This window comes from Schistocerca piceifrons, chromosome X, assembly GCF_021461385.2.
Source record: "Schistocerca piceifrons isolate TAMUIC-IGC-003096 chromosome X, iqSchPice1.1, whole genome shotgun sequence".
NCBI lineage: Eukaryota > Metazoa > Arthropoda > Insecta > Orthoptera > Acrididae > Schistocerca > Schistocerca piceifrons.
This window is the reverse complement of record NC_060149.1, coordinates 125,288,685-125,309,282: the sequence shown is the minus strand read 5'-3', so window position 1 is coordinate 125,309,282 and position 20,598 is coordinate 125,288,685. Positions and strand designations below refer to the sequence as shown.

General features: G+C 38.1%; 1 protein-coding gene across 1 annotated transcript in view; it reads left to right on the top strand.

The window, feature by feature from the left end:
- The window catches only part of LOC124722210 (dynein axonemal intermediate chain 3-like), a gene marked incomplete at its 5' end in the record, with an annotated part of 287,800 nt that overhangs the window by 253,008 nt on the left and 14,194 nt on the right, over positions 1–20,598 (top strand). Inside the window, one exon of the mRNA XM_047247406.1 lies at positions 10,977–11,444. Coding sequence (XP_047103362.1) covers positions 10,977–11,444 — 468 coding nt within the window. The remainder of the gene's footprint in view (positions 1–10,976; positions 11,445–20,598) is intronic.

Below are 20,598 nucleotides of genomic sequence, written 5' to 3'. Positions count from 1 at the left end.
AACTCAAACATCCGCTGTATGGAAAACAATCAGCAACAAGAAAAGTGAGAGAGCAAACAACAGATTTGTAAGAGACAGGAGTGGAAAATTGACATAGGATCAGAATCTTCTGTTTATTGTAGCTAACCAACTTCCGTGAAACCTGTGTGAGGGGAGGGGGCCCAAGACCACGTACATTTATGCATTTATTAAAGTCACAGCAGCTCCTGTGCCCACTTGCATTGTTAGTGGTCTATTAAACACACGAAAGTCAGTAAACAATTTGTTCAGGGAAACATTCATTGTAGAGATACAGTTTATGTCCATTGGTACTACTGTGTCCACCATGTTCGAAGAGGAGTTATGCACTGATGCAGTGTGGCCTTTCTTTTGACACTTTTTGCAAACCGCCCAACACTAAGGGCATGCAGGATGCTTGTGTTGGATGAAGCAGTATGGGCAAGATGGAAGGGGGGCATGCAGCTGCTGCTGTGATATATCCTGTTGCTGCTGTGGCTGTAACCAACATTGCACCATGCAATGCTGAGTCAAAAGTTGTACTGCTGCAACAGCTTCCCTATCATCCTAAACATTTGCAGCATACCTAACAGTGGTTGACTAAGCAACTCCCCACACAGCAATCTGATTGCCTGTGGCCTGTGACGTTTCGAAGGACTGTGTTTTATTGAGCACATGCGTAAGTGTCAGATTCTCCATTGAAGTGCTTTCTTGCAGACTTCCCTATCTGAGGACAGATGAATAATAACAGCACACACCATGCAATCAGCATAGGATTCATGATGGGTTCTAGTGACAAATTTACAATGTTGGCTCAACTCAGGAAGTCCTGCAGCCCAGGCTATTTGTTTGGGTGTTTCTGACAGTGATAAAATTCTACATGTGTTGCAGTGACATGCATTTTGTCACAGTAATTGGTCGATAGAAGCTTGCACATTTCATAAAATGATAAGCTGGCTGGTTCTTGCAAAGGCACACATTGGCATAAGAACTGATAAATGCACGGTGAAAGTCAGGAATAAAAGAAAGCCCTACACAGATTGCATAGTCCATACAAAAAACCTGGAAATGTTGGTGTAACCATATCTTGTAGAAGTTCCAATTTTCAGCTGATACACCATATGCCAGAAAGGGCAGTGGCTGCACTGATCTGCTGAGAACATGCAGATGCCACTTGATTTAGAGCAGCGGCAAGAGCCTGTTGTTGTCCCCATGAAAGCTTGCTGCTGGCAGTCAAATGTTGGAGTATTTCTTCCATTGAGACATTCGTTGGGTGACTTGGCACTGACATTAACATGTGGAGAAAACATAACCCTCACTTATCATCAAGTTTACTATAGCAAGAACAAATGTGATTTATGGAATGTAATAGCTTATAGAGAAACAATGAAGTACATGTTATACATACCACTGAACACATTGACTGGATAACAGTAATACAGGTTACAGAATAAGCTCGGCACTCATTTGCCATCACTTAAATAATACCGTTTCTTTGGTGGCTCACCAGTGCACACCAGGTGTCCAACCCAGGTGGGCCTGTGGACTGTATGGATGCACGATCTCTGAAATTGTGCACGTCAAGAGTGAAGGTACATCAATTATGTTTTAATGTCTTATCAATGATTACATCATAAGAGACAGAATACAAGTTCATATAGCAAAACATGGTAAAAAATATTAGTCCTACCCCTTTAAAATGAACCATTCTGGTATTTATCTTGATTGATGTAGGGAAAATATAGAGAACCTAAATGTGCATGTGTGGACTACTACAGAAAGACATTAAAAGTGGCAGTTTGTGAAATAAGAAATTCAATTTTGGTTGATGGATTTCTTAGTTATTGGATAAACCAATAGTGTTGTATCTAGTACTGATGTCTTTATGAAAAAACTCATTTAAATGGCTAGTAAATAACTGAGTCATGTGAAAGAGATATCACCTCTATCTCTTATGTGTGCTCTAATGATTGTGTTTCATTCTGTATTCAAATATGGATGCACGATCTCTGAAATTGTGCACGTCATGAGTGAAGGTACACCAATTATGTTTTAATGTCTTATCAATGATTACATCATAAGAGACAGAATACAAGTTCATATAGCAAAACATGGTAAAAAATATTAGTCCTACCCCTTTAAAATGAACCATTCTGGCATTTATCTTGATTTATGTAGGGAAAATATAGAGAACCTAAATGTGCATGTGTGGACTACTACAGAAAGACATTAAAAGTGGCAGTTTGTGAAATAAGAACACAGAACACAGAACTGGATGAGAGTTTGGGCAGAGACAAATGTTGTCGTCTAAAGGTGTGTGGCTCCACATCAGGTGTCATATTTGGGGACCCTGGGACAGAAAAGAAGGTAGTTTCTTCTTGGTGGAGAGGAAAACTACTTTATTTTGTAGAATTGTTAAATAGGGGTTGACTTTTGTTGACAAAAGCTTGAGATGTGAATGGGTTGTTAGTAATAAGAGACTTTCCAGCTTTTGTACGAATATGTAGTAGTAGTAGTAGTAGTAGTAGTAGTTTTATTTACCTGTTGATCAATTTGCAAGGATATTTAACATGTCATATTATTACTGCAATCATCTGCATGCACAGGCAGATTAATGTAATTTCCTTAAATCTGTGCATTGTGTTAAACACAAAAGCAGGCTATGAGTTGAGGAGATTTTGTAAATTTATCACATTTCTTGCTCTTGTTTGAAGTTAGTCAGTTGGCAATTCTGGTCCATCCTTACGCCACTCCCACTCCCAACTCTTTGCCACAGCTGTCATATCTCTATGGAGAACCAGATGCCATATCCCATGCCACTGTGAAAGCAGCCATATCGTATACTACATCTGCTGCAATTTATGCACAGCATTTTATGTGGGCATGACCACCAACTAGCTGTCTGTCAGAATGAATGGCCACTGCCAAATTGTGGCCAAGAGAAGAGTTGACCACCCTGTGGCAGAACATGCTGCTGAGTCCAACATACTTGATTTCAATGGCTGCTTCACAAACCGTGTCATTTGGATTCTTGCCCCCAGCACCAGCTGAACTAAGCAGATGGTAGTTATCCTTGCTATACATCCTTTGCTCTCATAATCTTTCTGATCTCATTCTTCACTAATCCACTATACCCACATCCTCTATCCAACAGTCTCCCCTTTCTCTGTCTTGTCAGTCCCTTCCTAGTCCATACCTCCATGTCATCATAATCATGTGCTGCATGAACTCACTGGCTCCAGTGCCCATGTGTCACATTCCTGTCCAACGTCCTGCTGTCTCTCCCTCCTTCATTTGTATCCCACACATCTGCTGCCTCCCTCTGAACTGTCAGCTACACTTCTCCAACCCCCCCTCCCACTTCCCTTCTCTTTCTCCCTCTACCCACCCTACTCACCACAACCCCTCACCCCAGCCTACCTAGCAAACTCAGCAGTCCCAGCACTGTTTGCCCATCCAGCACAATGCAGCTCCACAAGCATACATGTGGTGGTGTATGTCTTTACGTATGAGGGTTGATCAAAAAGTAACGCCTCCTTTTTTGCTCCTTTAATAAAGCTCGTTAAGTGAAAATGTAGCTCTACAAGTGTGTGTGTAGCAGTTATGTATGTATATATGACAGTCAGTCAAAAAGTAATGCCTACTTTTTTCTCCTTTAATGAAGTTTGTTAAGTGAAAAAAATTAATTTGGTGCTATTCCACAAAGCCTCTTCTCCAATCCACTGCAGTAGTAACTTTCTGTGTCAACAGATGCCCGCACTGCAGTCATTTGCAAAATGGCCAACACTGATGTTCATTTTAGACAGAGTTCGGCGATAGAATTTTTTAATTCAGATGGTGAAACAGCCATTCACATTCACGAAAGACTGAAAAATGTGCATAGTGGTGCAACAGTAGCTATCAGCATTGTTAGATGATGGGTTCTTTGCTGTAATGAAGCTGGAGGGCAAAGACCATTGGCTGAAGAAATGTGGAATGGCAGACTGGTGACTGCAGCAACTCCACACAACATTCAGTGAGTCAATGATATCGTTCATGGTGGCTGCAGATGATTTTTGTTGAATTATCCTCCTCAGTAAAGGCAGTGTGATGATGATTACACAACAACTGGGATACTCAAGATTTGTGCAACATAACTATCAAGAATGTTAACCAATGAGAGTAAACAGACATGAAGAACAATTGCCTCCCAACTCCTGCAGTGCTCCTGTTTTCAAGGATAGGAGTTTCTGGGAAAAAAAATATGACTAGATACAAAACATAGCTTCTTTTAGTTGAACCAAATCATAGAGGCAGTCAATGGATGATATCACAAAAACTCACCAAAGAAGGAAAATTTCAGAAGCGTGTGATCAGCAGGGACAGTTATGGCTACAGTATCCTGAGATGCAGAGGGTGTGATTTTGGAGCAAGGCTGCACAATAAATGCTGTCCAGTATGTCAGAACTCTCAAACAGCTTAAAGCACATCTTCAGCAAGTTCACTCAACAAAAACTATGTTGAATGTTTTTCTTTGGAATGACAATGCAAAACCATACACCAGTTGTCACACCACTGAAGAGATTGTGAAAATTTTATGGGTACTCATCCCCCATACAGCCCTGAACCTGGCACCCTCAGACTGCCATCTGTTTGTGCCACTAAATGAAACTCATCATGAGACTCACTTTGAAGATGAGGAGGCCTTGAAAACATCCATGGGAGCAGGAAACAAGACTGCATTTTACCACACTGGAATACATGCCCTTGTTAATAGATGGACCAAACCTGTGGAAATAGATGGAGATTATATTGAAAAGTCATAAACTAATTGTCAGTGTTGTGGTTTTCAACCTATGTAGTTGCATTTCAAATCCTTGATAAATAAAAAGAAAAGGAGGTATTAATTTTTGACTGACCATTGTACAATTTAGCTTGTTAAAGGATTTGTCCAAAAGCTAGCAAAGTTTTCATTCTTTTTTGTGTCTGTTGATGTATCAATATTTGTACTATCTGGTGGATGGTCTTCTTTACTCCTAAATTATTTTCAGTTGACAAAATTGTCAAACAGAGTGTTCATCAAAATACCTTCAAGCTGTTTCTCTACCATTCTGCTCTTGAACAATGCACACAGAAAACAAACACTTCAATCTTTCTGTGCAAGCTATGATTTCTTCTATTTTATTACAATGCTCATTTCTCTCTCTGTAGGTGGGCAACAACAAAATATTTGTGCATCCAGGGCAGAAAATTGGCAGTTGAACTTTCTTGGAAAGATCCTACCACAGTGAAAAATGTCTTTTTTCTAATGACTGCCACCCCAATTCACATATCATATCTTAGGTACTCTATCCCATATTTTGTGATAATGCCAAACAGGCTGCACTTCTTTCAACTTTTTAGATGTCTTCTAGCAATCCTATCTGATGCAGATCCCACACTGCACAGCAATATTCCAAAAGTACAAGCGGGCTCTTTCATAGATCTGTTCCACCTTATCAGTGTCCTGCCAATAAGTCACAATCTTTAAATAACTTTTCCCACAAATTCATCTATGTGATGGTTGCAGTTTAAGTTATTCATAATTATAATTCCAAGTATTTACTCGAATTCATAGCCTTTAGATCTGTGTGATTTATGCTGTATCCAAAATTTAGTGGATTCCTTGTAGTACTCACATGAATGAATTCACACTTTTCATTATTAATAGTCAATTTCCACTTTTCGCACCATACAGATATCTTGCCTAAATCAGTTTGCATTTGGTTTTGGTCATCTGATGACTTTGCAAGATGGTAAATGACAGCATCATCTGCAAACAGTCTAATAGAGCAGTTCAGATTGTCTCCTAAATGATTTATATTGGTTAGGAACAGGTGAGAACCTGTAACACTTCGTTTGGGAACACCATGTATCACTTTTGTTTTACTTGATGACTTCCTGCCAACTACTATGAACTATGACTGACTTTTCTGAAAGGAAGTCACAAATCCAGTCACACAACTGACGTGGTACTCCATAGGCATGCAATTTGATTAGAAGTCATTTGTGAGGAATAGCCTTCTGGAAATCTAGAAATAAGGAATCAATTTGTTATCATCTGAAAGTGGCACTCACTACTTCATGTGACTAAAGGGCTAGATGTGTTTCACAGGAATGATATTTTCTGAAACTGTGTTGGCTATTTGTCAATAAATCATATTCTTTGAGGCAGTTCATAATGTTTGAACACAGTATATGTTCCACAGCAAATTGACATTAGTGATATGGACTTTTAATTCTGCAGATTACTCTTATTTTCTTTCTTGAGTGTTGGTGTCCTGTGCAACTTTCCAGTCTTTAGGCATGTATTTTTTTGACAAGCAAGCAGTTGAATATGATTGCTAAGTATGGAGCTATTGTATCAGCATACTCTGAAAGTATCCTAACTGGTTTACAATCTGGACTGGAAGCTGTTTTCCTACACTGAGCATATCTACCTCATAGTTTCTAATGTTGGCAACTGTTCTTGATTCAAATTCCAGAATATTTACTTCATCATCAGAAAACTGTGTTTAGTAACTCTGTTTTAGTGGCACTGTCATAGGTAACATTACTGTTGCTATCATGCAGTGAAGGTACTGATTGTGCCTTGCTGCTGGTGCACTTTACATATGATCAAAATCTCTTTGCATTTTCTGTCATATTTCGAGACAAAGTTTCATCTTGGACACTATTAAAAGCATATCACAGACTGAAATTCGAACTAAATTTGAAGCTTCAGTAAAACATCACCAATCTTGGAGATTTTACATTTGGCATGCTTGTTTCATTGCTCCTGCAACAGTGTTGTGACCAGTTTTGTGTACCATGGGGTATCAGTAACATCTCTTATTAATTTATTTGGCATATATCTCTCAATTGCTGACAGTACTATTTCTTTGAATTTCAGCCACATCTGGTCTATACTTACATAGTCAGTTTGGTAGGAGTGGAGACTCTTTTTTGGGAAGGCATCAAGTGAATGTTTATCTGCTTTTTTTAAAACAGATATATTTTGTGTTTACTTTTGGTGTATTCGGATGGTACAGTATTCCGTATTGCTACAATGACCTTGTGTTCATTAATCCCTGAATATGTCATGATACTTGTTACTAAGAGGTCAACAATGCTTTTGCAATAATTTGCACTTCAAGTGACCTCCTGGACTAATTATTCAAAATAATGTTTGGAGAAACCATTCAGTACAGTTTTGAAGGACATTTTTTGCCTACGACTTTTAACTTAAATTTTCAGCAACATATCACCATAATTGTAGATGTGGGGTGCCTAGTTGAAATGAGACTCAAGTTTTCTTTGAACTGTTCAGCAACTGTATCATCTGAGTTGGTGAGGGCGGGTCAGTAAAAGGAATCAATCATTAACTTTTTCAGGTTGTCAATTATAACCTTTACCCATACTAACTTGCAGGAACTCTCTATTTCAATTTCTTGCCAAGGTAAACTACTTCAAACAGTGATAAACACTCCTACACCAACTGTATTTAACCTATCCTTTCATAACACCATTAAGTCCTTTCTAAAAATTTCAACTGAAACTATGTTTGGCTTTAGCCAGCTTTCAATACATATAACAATTTGAGCTTCAGTGCTTTATATTAGCTCTTGGAGCTCTGGTTCTTTCCCAACACAGCTACAACAATTTACAACCACAATGCCAAATGTTGATAGATCTACCCTCATCCTGTGTTTACCCTGTGCCCTTTTAGACTGAGGCCATTTCTGTAATCTCCCAAGACCCTCTGACCTAAAAAAAAAGGTGTAGTGGTGTAGTGGACTCCTGACTGATTAAGCGGAACCCAAACTGCCACCACCCTATGGCCAAGTCAATCAATCTGCAGCCTACATGGTTGTAGAACTATCTAAGCCTCTAACTGAGATCCTCTACTCAACTCTCTACCAAAGATCCACACCCAGTCCTGTTGGCATTGCTATAGATGGTGGGCCTTCATCTCACAAGCAAGATTGGCAGTCTACCACTTCAGATAGCCACCAGAAACCAGAGAGAATCTCTTCCAGTCTGAAGTGACACACATAAGAAGTACTGACAAGAGCCACCACATACAGTTGGGTGCACCCAGTGCTCTTCATGGCATCCAGAAGCACCCATTCCACATCTGGGATGACTTCCCTTCACCCTGGTATACACACAGAACACACATTGGTCTTCTTCCGCTCCTTGGCTTGGTTGCGCTGTCCCTAAGAGACCCCATTGTGTGGCTAGTAGTACTCCAACCCTCTGTGTGACTGTCCAGATCTTGCGGGCAGAAAAGCTTCCTCTGAAACAGGGCAAGCAACTGCATCTGGTTCAGGATCTTCTTGGACACAGACATCACCTGAAACCTATTCATTAGACAAACTGGGGAGGCCCTTCGATCAGCCCCTTTTCATTGCCTGCCACTCCTTGGAACAACTGCCCACTTGACCAGGGATGAGCAGTCAACCTCATTGCAGGCAGTATGCGGTGCAGCCACAGTAGTGGACCAATGGGGGGAACATGGGATGTGCTAGATCCCCATTAGATACCCATATCCAGCTCCCCACAGTGATGCCCATTGCCAACAGCATCAAGCAGCATAACTGAAGCCAGCACTGCCTGGAGCTGTGAGCAAATGGTCACCAACTCAGCTTGTATCTGAACACAGGAATCACAGTCCCTATCCATACTAAATATGGCAGAAATATACACTATGCAGTTATTAAAATGCAGAAATGGGCCTGGTAAATACAAAAACATGCCAGAAATTTAAGAATTTAAATTAAAAAATATACAGGAAAATCAAAATACGTTGTTTCTTATTAGAAGTTATGTCAACTAACAAAGTTTTATTATTTATCGTATGATGATACAGAGCTTTGATCAAATACATAATTTTAAGAGTATACAGTGTAAGAAATGACAAGCAAAATACAGGTACAAAATAAAATGTCCAAAGTATTATGCTAAATTATGTACACATTACACAAGTTCTTAGATTTCTAAGTCCAATCTGTTGTTCCAGTTGAGCCCTTCAGGTGATGCATGGTGGATGTCATTTATTGATCCCCCGAAGGCTCGTTTCGGGCATTCACCAACAATGTGATTTATTGTTTGCAGGGTAGCTTCACAGTCACAATCTGGAGATGTTGACCAGCCCCGTCTGTGCTTCAGACATCTGCAGTTCCCTTGTCCTGTTCGGATGTGGTTGATAGTTCTCCACTGGCATCTGGGGAGTGTGAAACCTGGAACTCACATGGAAGACTTTTCAACCAGATGACCGTTGAACACTGACGATTCTTCCTACTGACTTCTCCATACTTCGTTGATGTTAAAGTCGGGGGCTTCAAGATGTTGTGCAGTTCACCAAGGTGGTTTTCTTGACTTCAGACGCTGATGTTCTGCTATTAATATATCACTGTGTACAGGTAGCTGGGGGTTCTTCTGTTCTTCTGAGTGTTTCTCCAGATTTTCAGGAGAGCATCTGATCCTCGTAGAGCTGGAAGTTGGATGTTACTTAAAACTGGTAGCCATGCAGTTTGAGTGCTACGTATGCAGCCTGTGATAAGTTGCATTGTCTAGTTGAGTTGCTCATCTATCTTGCTACAATGAGCACTGTTCATACAAGTTGGACAACAGTATTCAGCGACAGAGTATGATAGTGCCAAAGCAGTTGATCTTAGTGTTTGAGCACTGCAACCCCAGGAGGTACCAGCAAGCTTCTGAATGATATTATTACGGGTCTTCACTTTTGCGGCCACTTAGGAGAGATGTTGTCAGAAAGTTAGGGACCTAATGAGTGTTATTCCGAGGTACTTCAGTGTGCTGCAGTACTTCAAGGTTTGTCCTCGGAGTTTAACTTCTGGTTTATAGTCAGAGTGTCTATTCCATAGGTGGAATGCTGAAGTAACAGTTTTCTGAGGGTTTAGGCGGAGGCACCATTTCCTGAAGTATGTGTCCAGGATTTCCATGTTGGCAGTTAATGTGCTTTCGGCAGTGGTGAAACTGGAGCTCTGGGTTACCAAACAGATGCCATCAGCATATATGAATTTCCTTGAGGTTGTGGTTGGCAGGTCATAAATGTATAAGTTGAAAAGGAGAGGGGCCAATACAGATCCTTGAGGTAGCCCGTCACTTACTTTGAAGACTTTGCTTCTGTCGTTATCAGAGTAAATCTGGAAATGTCTGTTGCTTAGCATGTTGTTAAGTAGGTTTGTGAGTTTCCGACACTGAATAATGCTCACAAATTTTAAGAGAATTTTAAGAGAAAGCCTTCTCGCCATATGGTGTCGTAGGCGGTGGATAGATCCAAGAAAGCAGCTATGAACTCACAAATGAAATGGTGTGCTTCAGATGTGCTGCTGCAGGGATGGAAGCTACCATCAAACTAAAGGGTCTAAAAACTGTAACTTGCTTTACAAACAAAAACAAATGCCTATCATGATTCAATCAGCAGTGCTATGCACTACACAGTTATTAATATTGAATTGTGCCTGATAAATACACAAACGTGCAAGAAATTTAAGAATTCAAACCAAAAAGAACAGAGGAATATCGAAGTAAGTCATTCCTTATTAGAAGCTGTGTCAACTCACAAATGGAATGGTGTGCTTTGATGCACTGCCACAGATACAGAAGCTACCATCTTTAGTTTAGATATAATCTGTCACCAAATTGAATGTCATTTAATTTTAGGTGTGATTATACTTCCATAAATTCTTCTTCATCCAAAGACAGCTGGTTTAACTATTTAATGCTGTCCTGTAACTGTTTTTAATGTTTGGGGTGGGTTTCGTTACCATGGAAGATTACTTGCCAACTGAGGATTGCAATGAATGAAAATGAACACTCTCTATTTAGAATTTCTGATAATAAACAGTGCACATAACTGCTTAGTTTTTAACCTTGCAAATTCAATGATACTTCTTATATTGAGGTCTTTATAATATTTTTGGATTTCAGTGCACATTTTCTCTCACTTTTAGGTTATAAAACTGAGGAATATGTTTGAACAACATGTTGAGTGCAAACGCCTATTAACATCATGGACAACAAAATGGAAAGAAAAGTTTGCTGATTTTTTGAAGCAGAAAAGGAAAGAAGCTGAACGCCTCCATAAACTGAAAATGATAAAGGAAAAGGAGAAAATACGACTAGAGAAAGAAAGGCTTAAAGCCATTAAAGAAGCAGAACTTGCATTGCAGAAAAGAACAAAGCTATTAAAGTGGCAGAAAGCACAGGAAATATGGGATGCTAAACAAGAGAAACGAGCAATAGGAATACTCCTCCGTCAGAAGAACCTAGATAATGACCACCTAGAAACAGAGCAAAAGCCATTCGTGAAATTACAGGAGGAACAAAAATCCAAAAGGATAAAGCAGACAGAAGTAATAAATATGAATGAAAGTATTTATAAGGAAATACTCTCTCTCAAATTCCCTGATCTCAAAGAGGTAAGATAATTAAATTATTAATTAGATTTGAAAATAGTGATTACTAATTGAACAGATCTCTATGAGGCCAGATGGAGAAGTCTATGTTGCTATTGTCAGTAACTTTCAAGTTTTCATATAGGAGTTATTTATTAATAACCAATTACAGCATTAATAATACAAAGAAGTTTCATCAAATGGTGATTGTGTGATACTTAATACTTAATGCAGAAAATTAAAAAGACTGAAATTCACTTTTCCTTCATATGGTGTTATGCAGAATATCAGGACGTGAAGTGACTAATGGAAGAAAGAATAAACTACTCAAAACCAAGTCTCTTTCAAAATAAGTTCTCCATTATACTTTTTTCCCTTTACTCACTTCTCTTATATTGTCTTTCCTTTATTACAATGTATGTACTTATGGAATATTCAATTACCATTCCAAAACCTTCTAATTCAATTTCTACTTTTGTGTAACATTGTGGGTGAATTTGTGGTTATTACTTTGATAGATACAGGCATATAGTTCTGGACTGGATGACATTCTAGCTGAAGGAGGGGGTGGGGGTCAAGACTTATCACTCCTCCCGCAAGGCCTCAGCCGTTTTTGGCATAGCTAAGTTTTTTTTGTGGACCTATAATCCTAGAGTGGAAGCTGAACATTAACTGGGGCATATGATGAAATTACTTTCAAAAGCAACACAGCAAAAGTTGTGAGGACAAACTGAAATATTCTCAGTCATAACAGATATGACATTAATATCAACGATATTTTTTTGCTATGTTCGTACATGTTGCATAATAACATAAATCAGGAGGAAACATGGTCTGTGGAATACTTTTGTTCATAGAGGTTCCAAAGTAATGGTGTTTCATTCAGATGAATAAAATCAGTGCAGTCACAAAATTATTTTGGTTAGTTTTTTTGTTTATAGAAATGTAATCAAGTTTGTGACGGTTTATAATGTGTCTGCTTCTTAAATTTCAACAAGTACATAATTAGTGAGCTAATTCAAACATAGCCATACTTAATTGAAGATTATCCATGTAAAAAGCATTACAAAACTGCAATCACAGATGAAAACATTGAGAACCTGAAAAAAAAAAAAAAAAAGTTCATATGTGTGTGAAATATCTTATGGGACTTAACTGCTAAGGTCATCAGTCCCTAAGCTTACACACTACTTAACCCAAATTATCCTAAGGACAAATACACACACCCATGCCCGAGGGAGGACTCGAACCTCCACTGGGACCAGCCTCACAGTCTATGACTGCAGCGCCTTAGACCGCTCGGCTAATCCCGCACGGCTGAGAATCTGCACAGTTTGATAATGGGCTATGCACTTGCCAATTACTGTTGTAAAAGAAATCATACAAATGGAGGTACTGCTATTTTAATTAAAAGTGGGTTGAAATACAAAACTGTCAACAGTCATCATTACCTCAATGCAGAAACAGACCTTGAGGCAACAGTCATAGAAATCAGTGGTGCAAATATAGTTTTCATGTGTATCTATTGCTCTCCAAATGGAAACTCTGGGACATTTCTCAAAAAAACGTTAAACATTACAAAATATGATGCATGTAGGCAAAAAATCAACAGTATTATGTGAGGATTTCAACATTGATTTTCTTTGAACAAGCAGGAGAAAAGAACTATTGCTCACCCTATCAAATACATTTGATTTAAAACAAATAATAACAATCCCAGCAATAATTACAAAAAATACTGCTACTGCTCTGGGCCAAACATTTGAAAAACACAACATAAACTGCAAAGTGCATAAATACAAATTTTAGTGATCGTGAAGCCCATGTGGTAACCTTCTCAGGCTATTTATTGCCCAGCCAAAATCACAAAAGATCATTGACTGTGAGAAGGTTCAGAACACAGAGTGTAGAAACTTTCAATTACTTATCACCAAGAGGAAAGTGGAAAGAAGCTTCTCAGATGCATGATGCCAACAAAAAGTTGGGAAAGTTTCTGCCATTTTCAACTATTATTTTAAAACAGTGTTTTCTCTCAAAACACGGGTGGTAAGGAACACAAGAATGAAACCAAAGACATGGATAACAAGAGGCATAAAAATCTTAAGCAACACAAAAAAGACATTGCTCATTTACAGAAAAAGCCACAACATATCTTCTCTCCTTGACAGTTATATCGCAAAATACATTCAGATATACAGGTTGGTCAGAAATAGTCTAAAAAGCATGTAAAGGTGTTGCAGGGTAGTTTGAGCTGAAAAATAACTGTTAAGAAAAATCCGATATGTTGCACTGTTTGCAAGTTAATTGGCATTGAAGTGAGCCAATCAGGTTATTGTGTACATACATTCAAGCTGCCCTCCAGAGACTGTGTCACCAAACATGTTCTCCATTTGGTTTCCTAAAACAGAACAAGAGAGCGATACAAAAATTGGGCATGGAATGGTAGTAAGGATCAGACCTGAGCCAAAGGCTGAGCAGTTTCATGCACTATCATCCATGCTGTGAGAACAACTGACAGTGATTGTGGGCCACATGATTTTGCATGTACACTTGCCCTGCTACGCCTTTACAGGCATTCCAGACTGTTTCTGACTACCCCATATTCAAAGTCATATATCAGGAAAAGAAAATGGCTAATGATGAGTTTATATCAGAGTCAGAAAATAAAAGCAAAGCAATTTGAAAAGTAATTGAGGATACAGGGTACTTTTCCGGCTCAATATTATGTAAAAAACAACACCCATTTCTTTCAGGTACTGTTTATAATGTACGTGTTTTACAGATTCTTTGTTGATATCAGGTAATGCAGCACGCTTTCTAAACAAATTGAATATTTTTGAAACTGCTTAGGGTTATTAAAAAAATTACAAGGAAATTGATGCAATTTTTTCCCAAAAGGCTTCCTCAAATTGAGGTACCATTTAATCCAATGTTATACATTTGAAGGAGACCAAATTTTTACCAGATATGCATGACATGATGGCTGAGGTACTAGACATATTTAATTCCACCAATTATGTATATTACAAGGATAAAAAAAATCACATCTTACATTTTAATTTTTATAATTTTCTTCCTAATAAAAATATTATTTTTTCTATAATTTAGTTGATTCTGCAATAAAGCTTAGGTCTACTACATAAGTATGGACTATTGCAAGTTACAGAAAAAAATTAAAGCAATGCTTTATAAACTTTAGGAAATCTTTGTACCTGAATTCTGAAAAATACAACTTATGGGAAATTGCGAATGAAGATATCAGTCCAATTAAACTGTGCCTCAGAACATTCCTGAAGCTAGTCTTCATCCTGCAGCACTTCTTCATCTTCAAGCTTCCTCTTGACATTCCTTTTAGCACTTCTTCGCTTCTTTGGTAACTTGGAGAGTGAATCTTTCAGTTTCATGCACCCGTTGTCTGTCACACGCAAGCAATTGATCCATATTAGAGCCACATTTTATGCCTAAATTTCTCAGGACTTCCAACTCTCCTATCACTCCATCACTGAAACATATCACTGCATCTAGTACACCAACTTTTAATGTATTTAGTCCTACAGAAACATTCTTGGGTAATCTTTCCCATATGGCTCTGAGCACTATGGGACTTAACATCGTAGGTCATCAGTCTTTCCCATATGCAATGGTTGAAACTTTCATGTGTATTCTGAGTGCCCTCATGAAGACATTTACTACGCTTAACATGGTCACTCATGTCTCTAAAAATTGGTTTTATTTCATTCATAACAGGCTCAGGAAGAGAATGCGTATGATGGTATATTTGACCACTTTCTTTTGCTTTTTGGTAACCACACCAAGCATCTGCTCCTTTAGGGCAAAATCCATGAACAGGGTGGTCATCTGTGGACAACTTATGAAAGTAAATGGCCCATACAGCTTTTCTCATTGCTGTGACATCATTCAGAGGTGTAGTTCGTCTAATGGCCAGTCCATAATAACTCTGAAGAAGGTCTGTTTCAGTTTCTGTCAATCTGCTTCAGCCAGACAGAGATTTTCCATCAGATAGCAACTTTCCTTTCATTCCTCTTCGTAGCTTCCTCAATCTAGCACCCATCCTCTTTTGCACCAACATACACTTTCTTGAGCTGTTCTAGGGTCATGATTGGTCACACCTTGATGGAGCTGTGAGGCAAATCAGTGTGGGGATAGGTATGGCTCTGAGGGCAGCCAACTTCGCTCATGTTTCTCTTATGCCCATTGGGTCGATCAACAGATGGGGTTTCACAAGGCATGATCTACACCTAAACAGGCTGGGAAGGGAAGACTGGTACAGCTAATTCATGAAAGTATAGGGGGTGGAGCTCAGGCCACACATGGTCAAATACAAGTTGTCATGGTTAGGAAAAGTAAGTCTTTTTTAGGATAAATCCAGACAACAGGTTCCCCTGCTCAAAGAATATCTCCAGCACTTTAAAAAATACTGAAACAATCACTTACAAGACAGATTTTAACACTCCAAATATCACACATACCAGATGTCACAAAGAAAAACAAACAACTGGAAAGAGTAACAGGGGCACTTCACAATAAAATACAACTATCAGAAGTTGCACTTCAGTCTTTGAACTGCACAGTAGTTTGTGTTACTGAGCACTGGTGTAGAGGGACAGAAATCAAACATGTAGTGTTATCATCATATGAAAGGGCAAACTCTTACTGCAGAACTGCTTCAAAGGGTGGAGGATCATGTATTTATATCAGAAAAGGAACACAGGTCAAATCAAGACATGACCTCAGTACAGCAAGTGAAGACAAACACTTTGAAATATCAGCTATTGAATTAACAGGGCTTGATATCACCAAGAAATTAATCATTTTATTTGTGTATAGATCTCCCAGTGGTAGTGTGGACACTTTTTTCAATAAATTAACAGAAGTTCTACATAAAGTCTCAAGTACAAAGGTCAACATAATTCTGTGTGGGGACGTTAACATCAACTCTAATATCATAAACAAATCCAGCAGCACCCTCATAAATATCCTACAAAGTTTTGCATGTCCCTATTGGTCAATAGTGCAACAAGGGTTACTATGACTGCATTAGTAATTGACCATGTCACCACAAATATGGACAGGGAAAAATGTGATGTAGCTGTAAAAGATCTCGGGCAATCAGACCATCTCTGTCAAATAACAATAGTAAAACCAGGCATTGAATCATTCCCTAAACTACAAGCCTACAAACGACATCTACCAGAAATCAAAATAAAAGATTTTTCAAAGGAACTAGAAAAACAAAGCTGTGATTAAGTGTATAAGGAAACCAATGTGAATATGAAATTCTCTAAATTCTCCACATTGTTTAAATTGAACTTTGAAAAGGCATTTCCAAAAGTATGCATGTCTGTATCAACATCTCACGAAAACAGATGGATAACAGCAGACGTCCTCCCAAACACTTAAATACCTAAGTTCCATGAAAAAGGGTTGCAATAATCCAGAATTCTTAAATTTCTATCATAGATACAAAAAGATCTATAGGAAGGTACTGATTGCTGCAGAAATTCATTTAATGACAAAATAATACATAATGCAGAGAATAAAAGCAAAGCTGTCTGGGATGTTATAAAAAGGAAACGGGGAGAGGCAAAGAAATGCAGAATAACGTACTGCTAAGAGAGGGGGATAAGGTAATAAATGATCCACAACACTTAGCAAACTATGTAAATGAGCATTTTTCAAGTGTAGCAGAGAAGTTACAGCAAAAATTCTGGAAAACAAATATAACAGCTGTAAGTAATGTTGCACTAAATACAATGATGTTACTTCCAACCACAGAGAATGAAGTCAATAAAACTTTTCAAAAACTAAAAAATAAAAAGTCAGTAGGCTTAGTTGAAGTACCAATGTGTGTACTGAAACAGTGCATAGAGATTATACAAGGCCCCTTAACAAATATAATAAATGAATCCTTCACATCAGGGACATTTCCAGAGCAGTTAAAACAGGCAACAATTGTACCTTTGCTTAAGAAAGGTAATGCAGACGACATAGAAAATTACCAGCCCATTTCCCTGCTGTCACCATTCTCAAAAATAATAGAAGCAGTTATGAAAGACAGATTCACGAATTACCTGAATAAATACGAGAGTTGGAACTTTGATAGTGGCAACTATTTATTTACAGCTCGTACAAAATAGATACATGTTTCAAACTTTTACTGACCTTCAAAGTAGTCACCAGCATTGTGTATAACCCATTGCCACCAATGTGGAAGTCGTTGGATACTCTTAGCAGTACCAGTTGTGTTGACATTTCGAGCAGTGCAGTCTATTGCCCAACAAATTTGTAGCAGTTCTGAAGTGAATGCTGTGAAGTGTTTCCTTCAGTTTAGAAATCAAGTTGAACTCACAAGGGATTAAGTCAGGGGAGTGCAGTATGTGGTATAGCACTTAGCAGCCCCATCACTCAAACAAATCGGTAACAGCTTGCACTGTACGCGCTTGAGCATTGTTCTGCAAAATGATGGTCAGGTCCTGCAGAAAGTGTCATCACTTATGTCTCTAAGCTGGTCGTAGGTTGTCTTCCAAAAATGAACAGCATAGAGACAGAAGTGATGACACTTTCTGCAAGACCTGACCATCATTTTGCAGGACAATGCTCAAGCACATACAGTGCAAGCTGTTACTGATTTGTTTGAGTGATGGTGCTGCTAAGTGCTATACCACCTACTGCTCTCCCCTGACTTAAGCCCTTGTAAGTTCAACTCAATTTCTAAACTGATGGAAACACTTCACGCCATTCCCTTCAGAACTGCTACAAATTTGTCGGTCAATATACCACGCCACTCAAACTGCCAACACAACTGGCACTGCTAAGAGTATCCTATGACTTCCATATCACTGGAAAGAGGTTACACACAACACTGGTGACTACTTTGAAGGTCAGTAAAACTTTGAAACATGTATGTATTTTGTACAAGCTGTAAATAAATAGTTGCCACTATTAAAGTTCCAACTCTCATACAATCTTTTAAGGGAATCACAGTTTGGTTTCTGAAGGGGCAAAAATACGGAGTCAGCCATAGTAGAATTCACAAAGATTGTACTTGATGTTCTTGACAAAGATGAGTGTGTCACAGGAATATTTTTGGATTTTTCTAAGGTGTTTGATATAGTTGACCACAAGATCCTATTAAATAAATTAGAAGCATTAGGAATAAGAGGGGTAGCTAATGATTGGTTTTGATCATCCCTAGCAGATAGGGTTCAAAGAGTAGAGATAACACATACTTCAAATAGATCCAGAACCAACATACATTAATATAGGGGTTCCACAAAGTAGCATATTAGGACCAATATCATTCCCGATATACATCAATGACTTTCCCAGTAGTGTTACTCATGATGAAAAAATTCTCTTCACTGATGACAGCAATATTATAGTCACTGAGAAAACAAGAGAACTCCTTGCCAAGAAAGCAAATGAAACTCTCAAGGAAGTTTATGATTTGTCAATAAGCAATAAAGAGACATTGAACATAAAGAAAACTAATGCCATGAATTTCAGTTTGAAGAGGGAAAATGACAGTGTTAAATTAAATGTAGATGGCACCTCTGTAGACTGTGTAACAAATGCAAAATTTCTAGGAATGAATATTGAATCGCAGATGAAATGGTGTGAACACACAAAGGTACTTGCAAACAGAATGTCATCAGCATGCTATGCCCTTAGAATCCTATCATCAGTGTGTAACATGCAGTGTCTTTTAGTTACATGAACACAGTTTTCAAACTCCAGAAAAGAGCCATAAGAATCATAATCAAAAATGGTAGTCGAGCTCATTCTCAAGATCTGTTCAAAACACTGGGGATTTTAACTGTTCTGTGTGAATACATTTACCAGCCAGTTGTACACATCAAAAATAGCATTGGTAATTTCTGCACAAACAGTTTTGTCCATGACCATGGAACAAGAGCTAGACTCAACTTACATTTGCCAAGAAAAAATAAACATAAAATTCAAAAGAGCATTTTCCACCAAGGGAATAAAACTGTACAATAAATTACCAAAAGAGATAAAAGAAATTGCAAAAATACACTTATTTAAAAAGGCAGCTAAAAAGTACCTGTTATGCTATACATTTTATACATTAAAGGAGTACTTGGATAAAACAGAGTAGGGGTTTGGTAAAAAAATGTTATACAAATAAATAATAATGATTATAAAACATCCAACATTCCACATAACACCCTCACACTATGTTTTTTCCTTCTTTTTTCCTTTTCTAGAAAAACTTACCCCAAAGCCATGCATCGCACAATACTAACACCACTTCCTCTTTCAAAGCTCAACATCTCACTCATTATAGAGGGATGCTGACTCAGTTTCAGGATAGCAAATGGAAAATTGTGGTACAGAAAATGGCTCAGAGATCACCAGTGTGTGTATATATATATATATATATATATATATATGTGTGTGTGTGTGAGTGTGTGTGTGTGTGTGTGTGTGTGTGTGTAGTGAGAGAAGTGTTATGAAACAATGTGTGTGTAGTGTGTGCAGTGACTGATAGTGAGATATGAACAGTGGGGCATTACATTATTTAATAAGTTATTTGTAAAAAAAGTATTGTATACCAGGAGTAAATCTGATGATTGTCTCTAACTAGAAGTCTGTAAATGTATGTATATATGAATTAGTTTATTTTAAATTGGTCTAAACTTGTAAATACTTTGACATGTCCTATATCCTTGTAAAAAGAGATCTACGCATGAATAAAGCTGCTGCTGCTACTACTACTACTACTACTACACATGCTACTACTACTACTACTACTACTACTACCACTACACATGTCCACAACACTCCAGTTTTGTTACCAAGGTATCACCATAAACATAGAACTCATTAATTTTATTGAAAGCTTTAGAGTACCATCGCTTAGGTACTTCATATATCTAACATTATAAATGAGCACCGACCTCCAAAATATTTTTTAGAGCTCCATCACACTCCATACCTCAACTGTAACCATCATAATTCTTAGAACACTGATGTTCAATATGTCCTTCAGTATGGCAGGTGTGGCAGTACTTAGATAAGTACTCAATGTCAACAACTTTTCCATTCTCCAGAGAAGTAGCACTTACAACACCATTCCAGGAATGATGTACTCGACGTTGCCATGTCCCATCAAGTGCAACAGCAATGTCCAGTC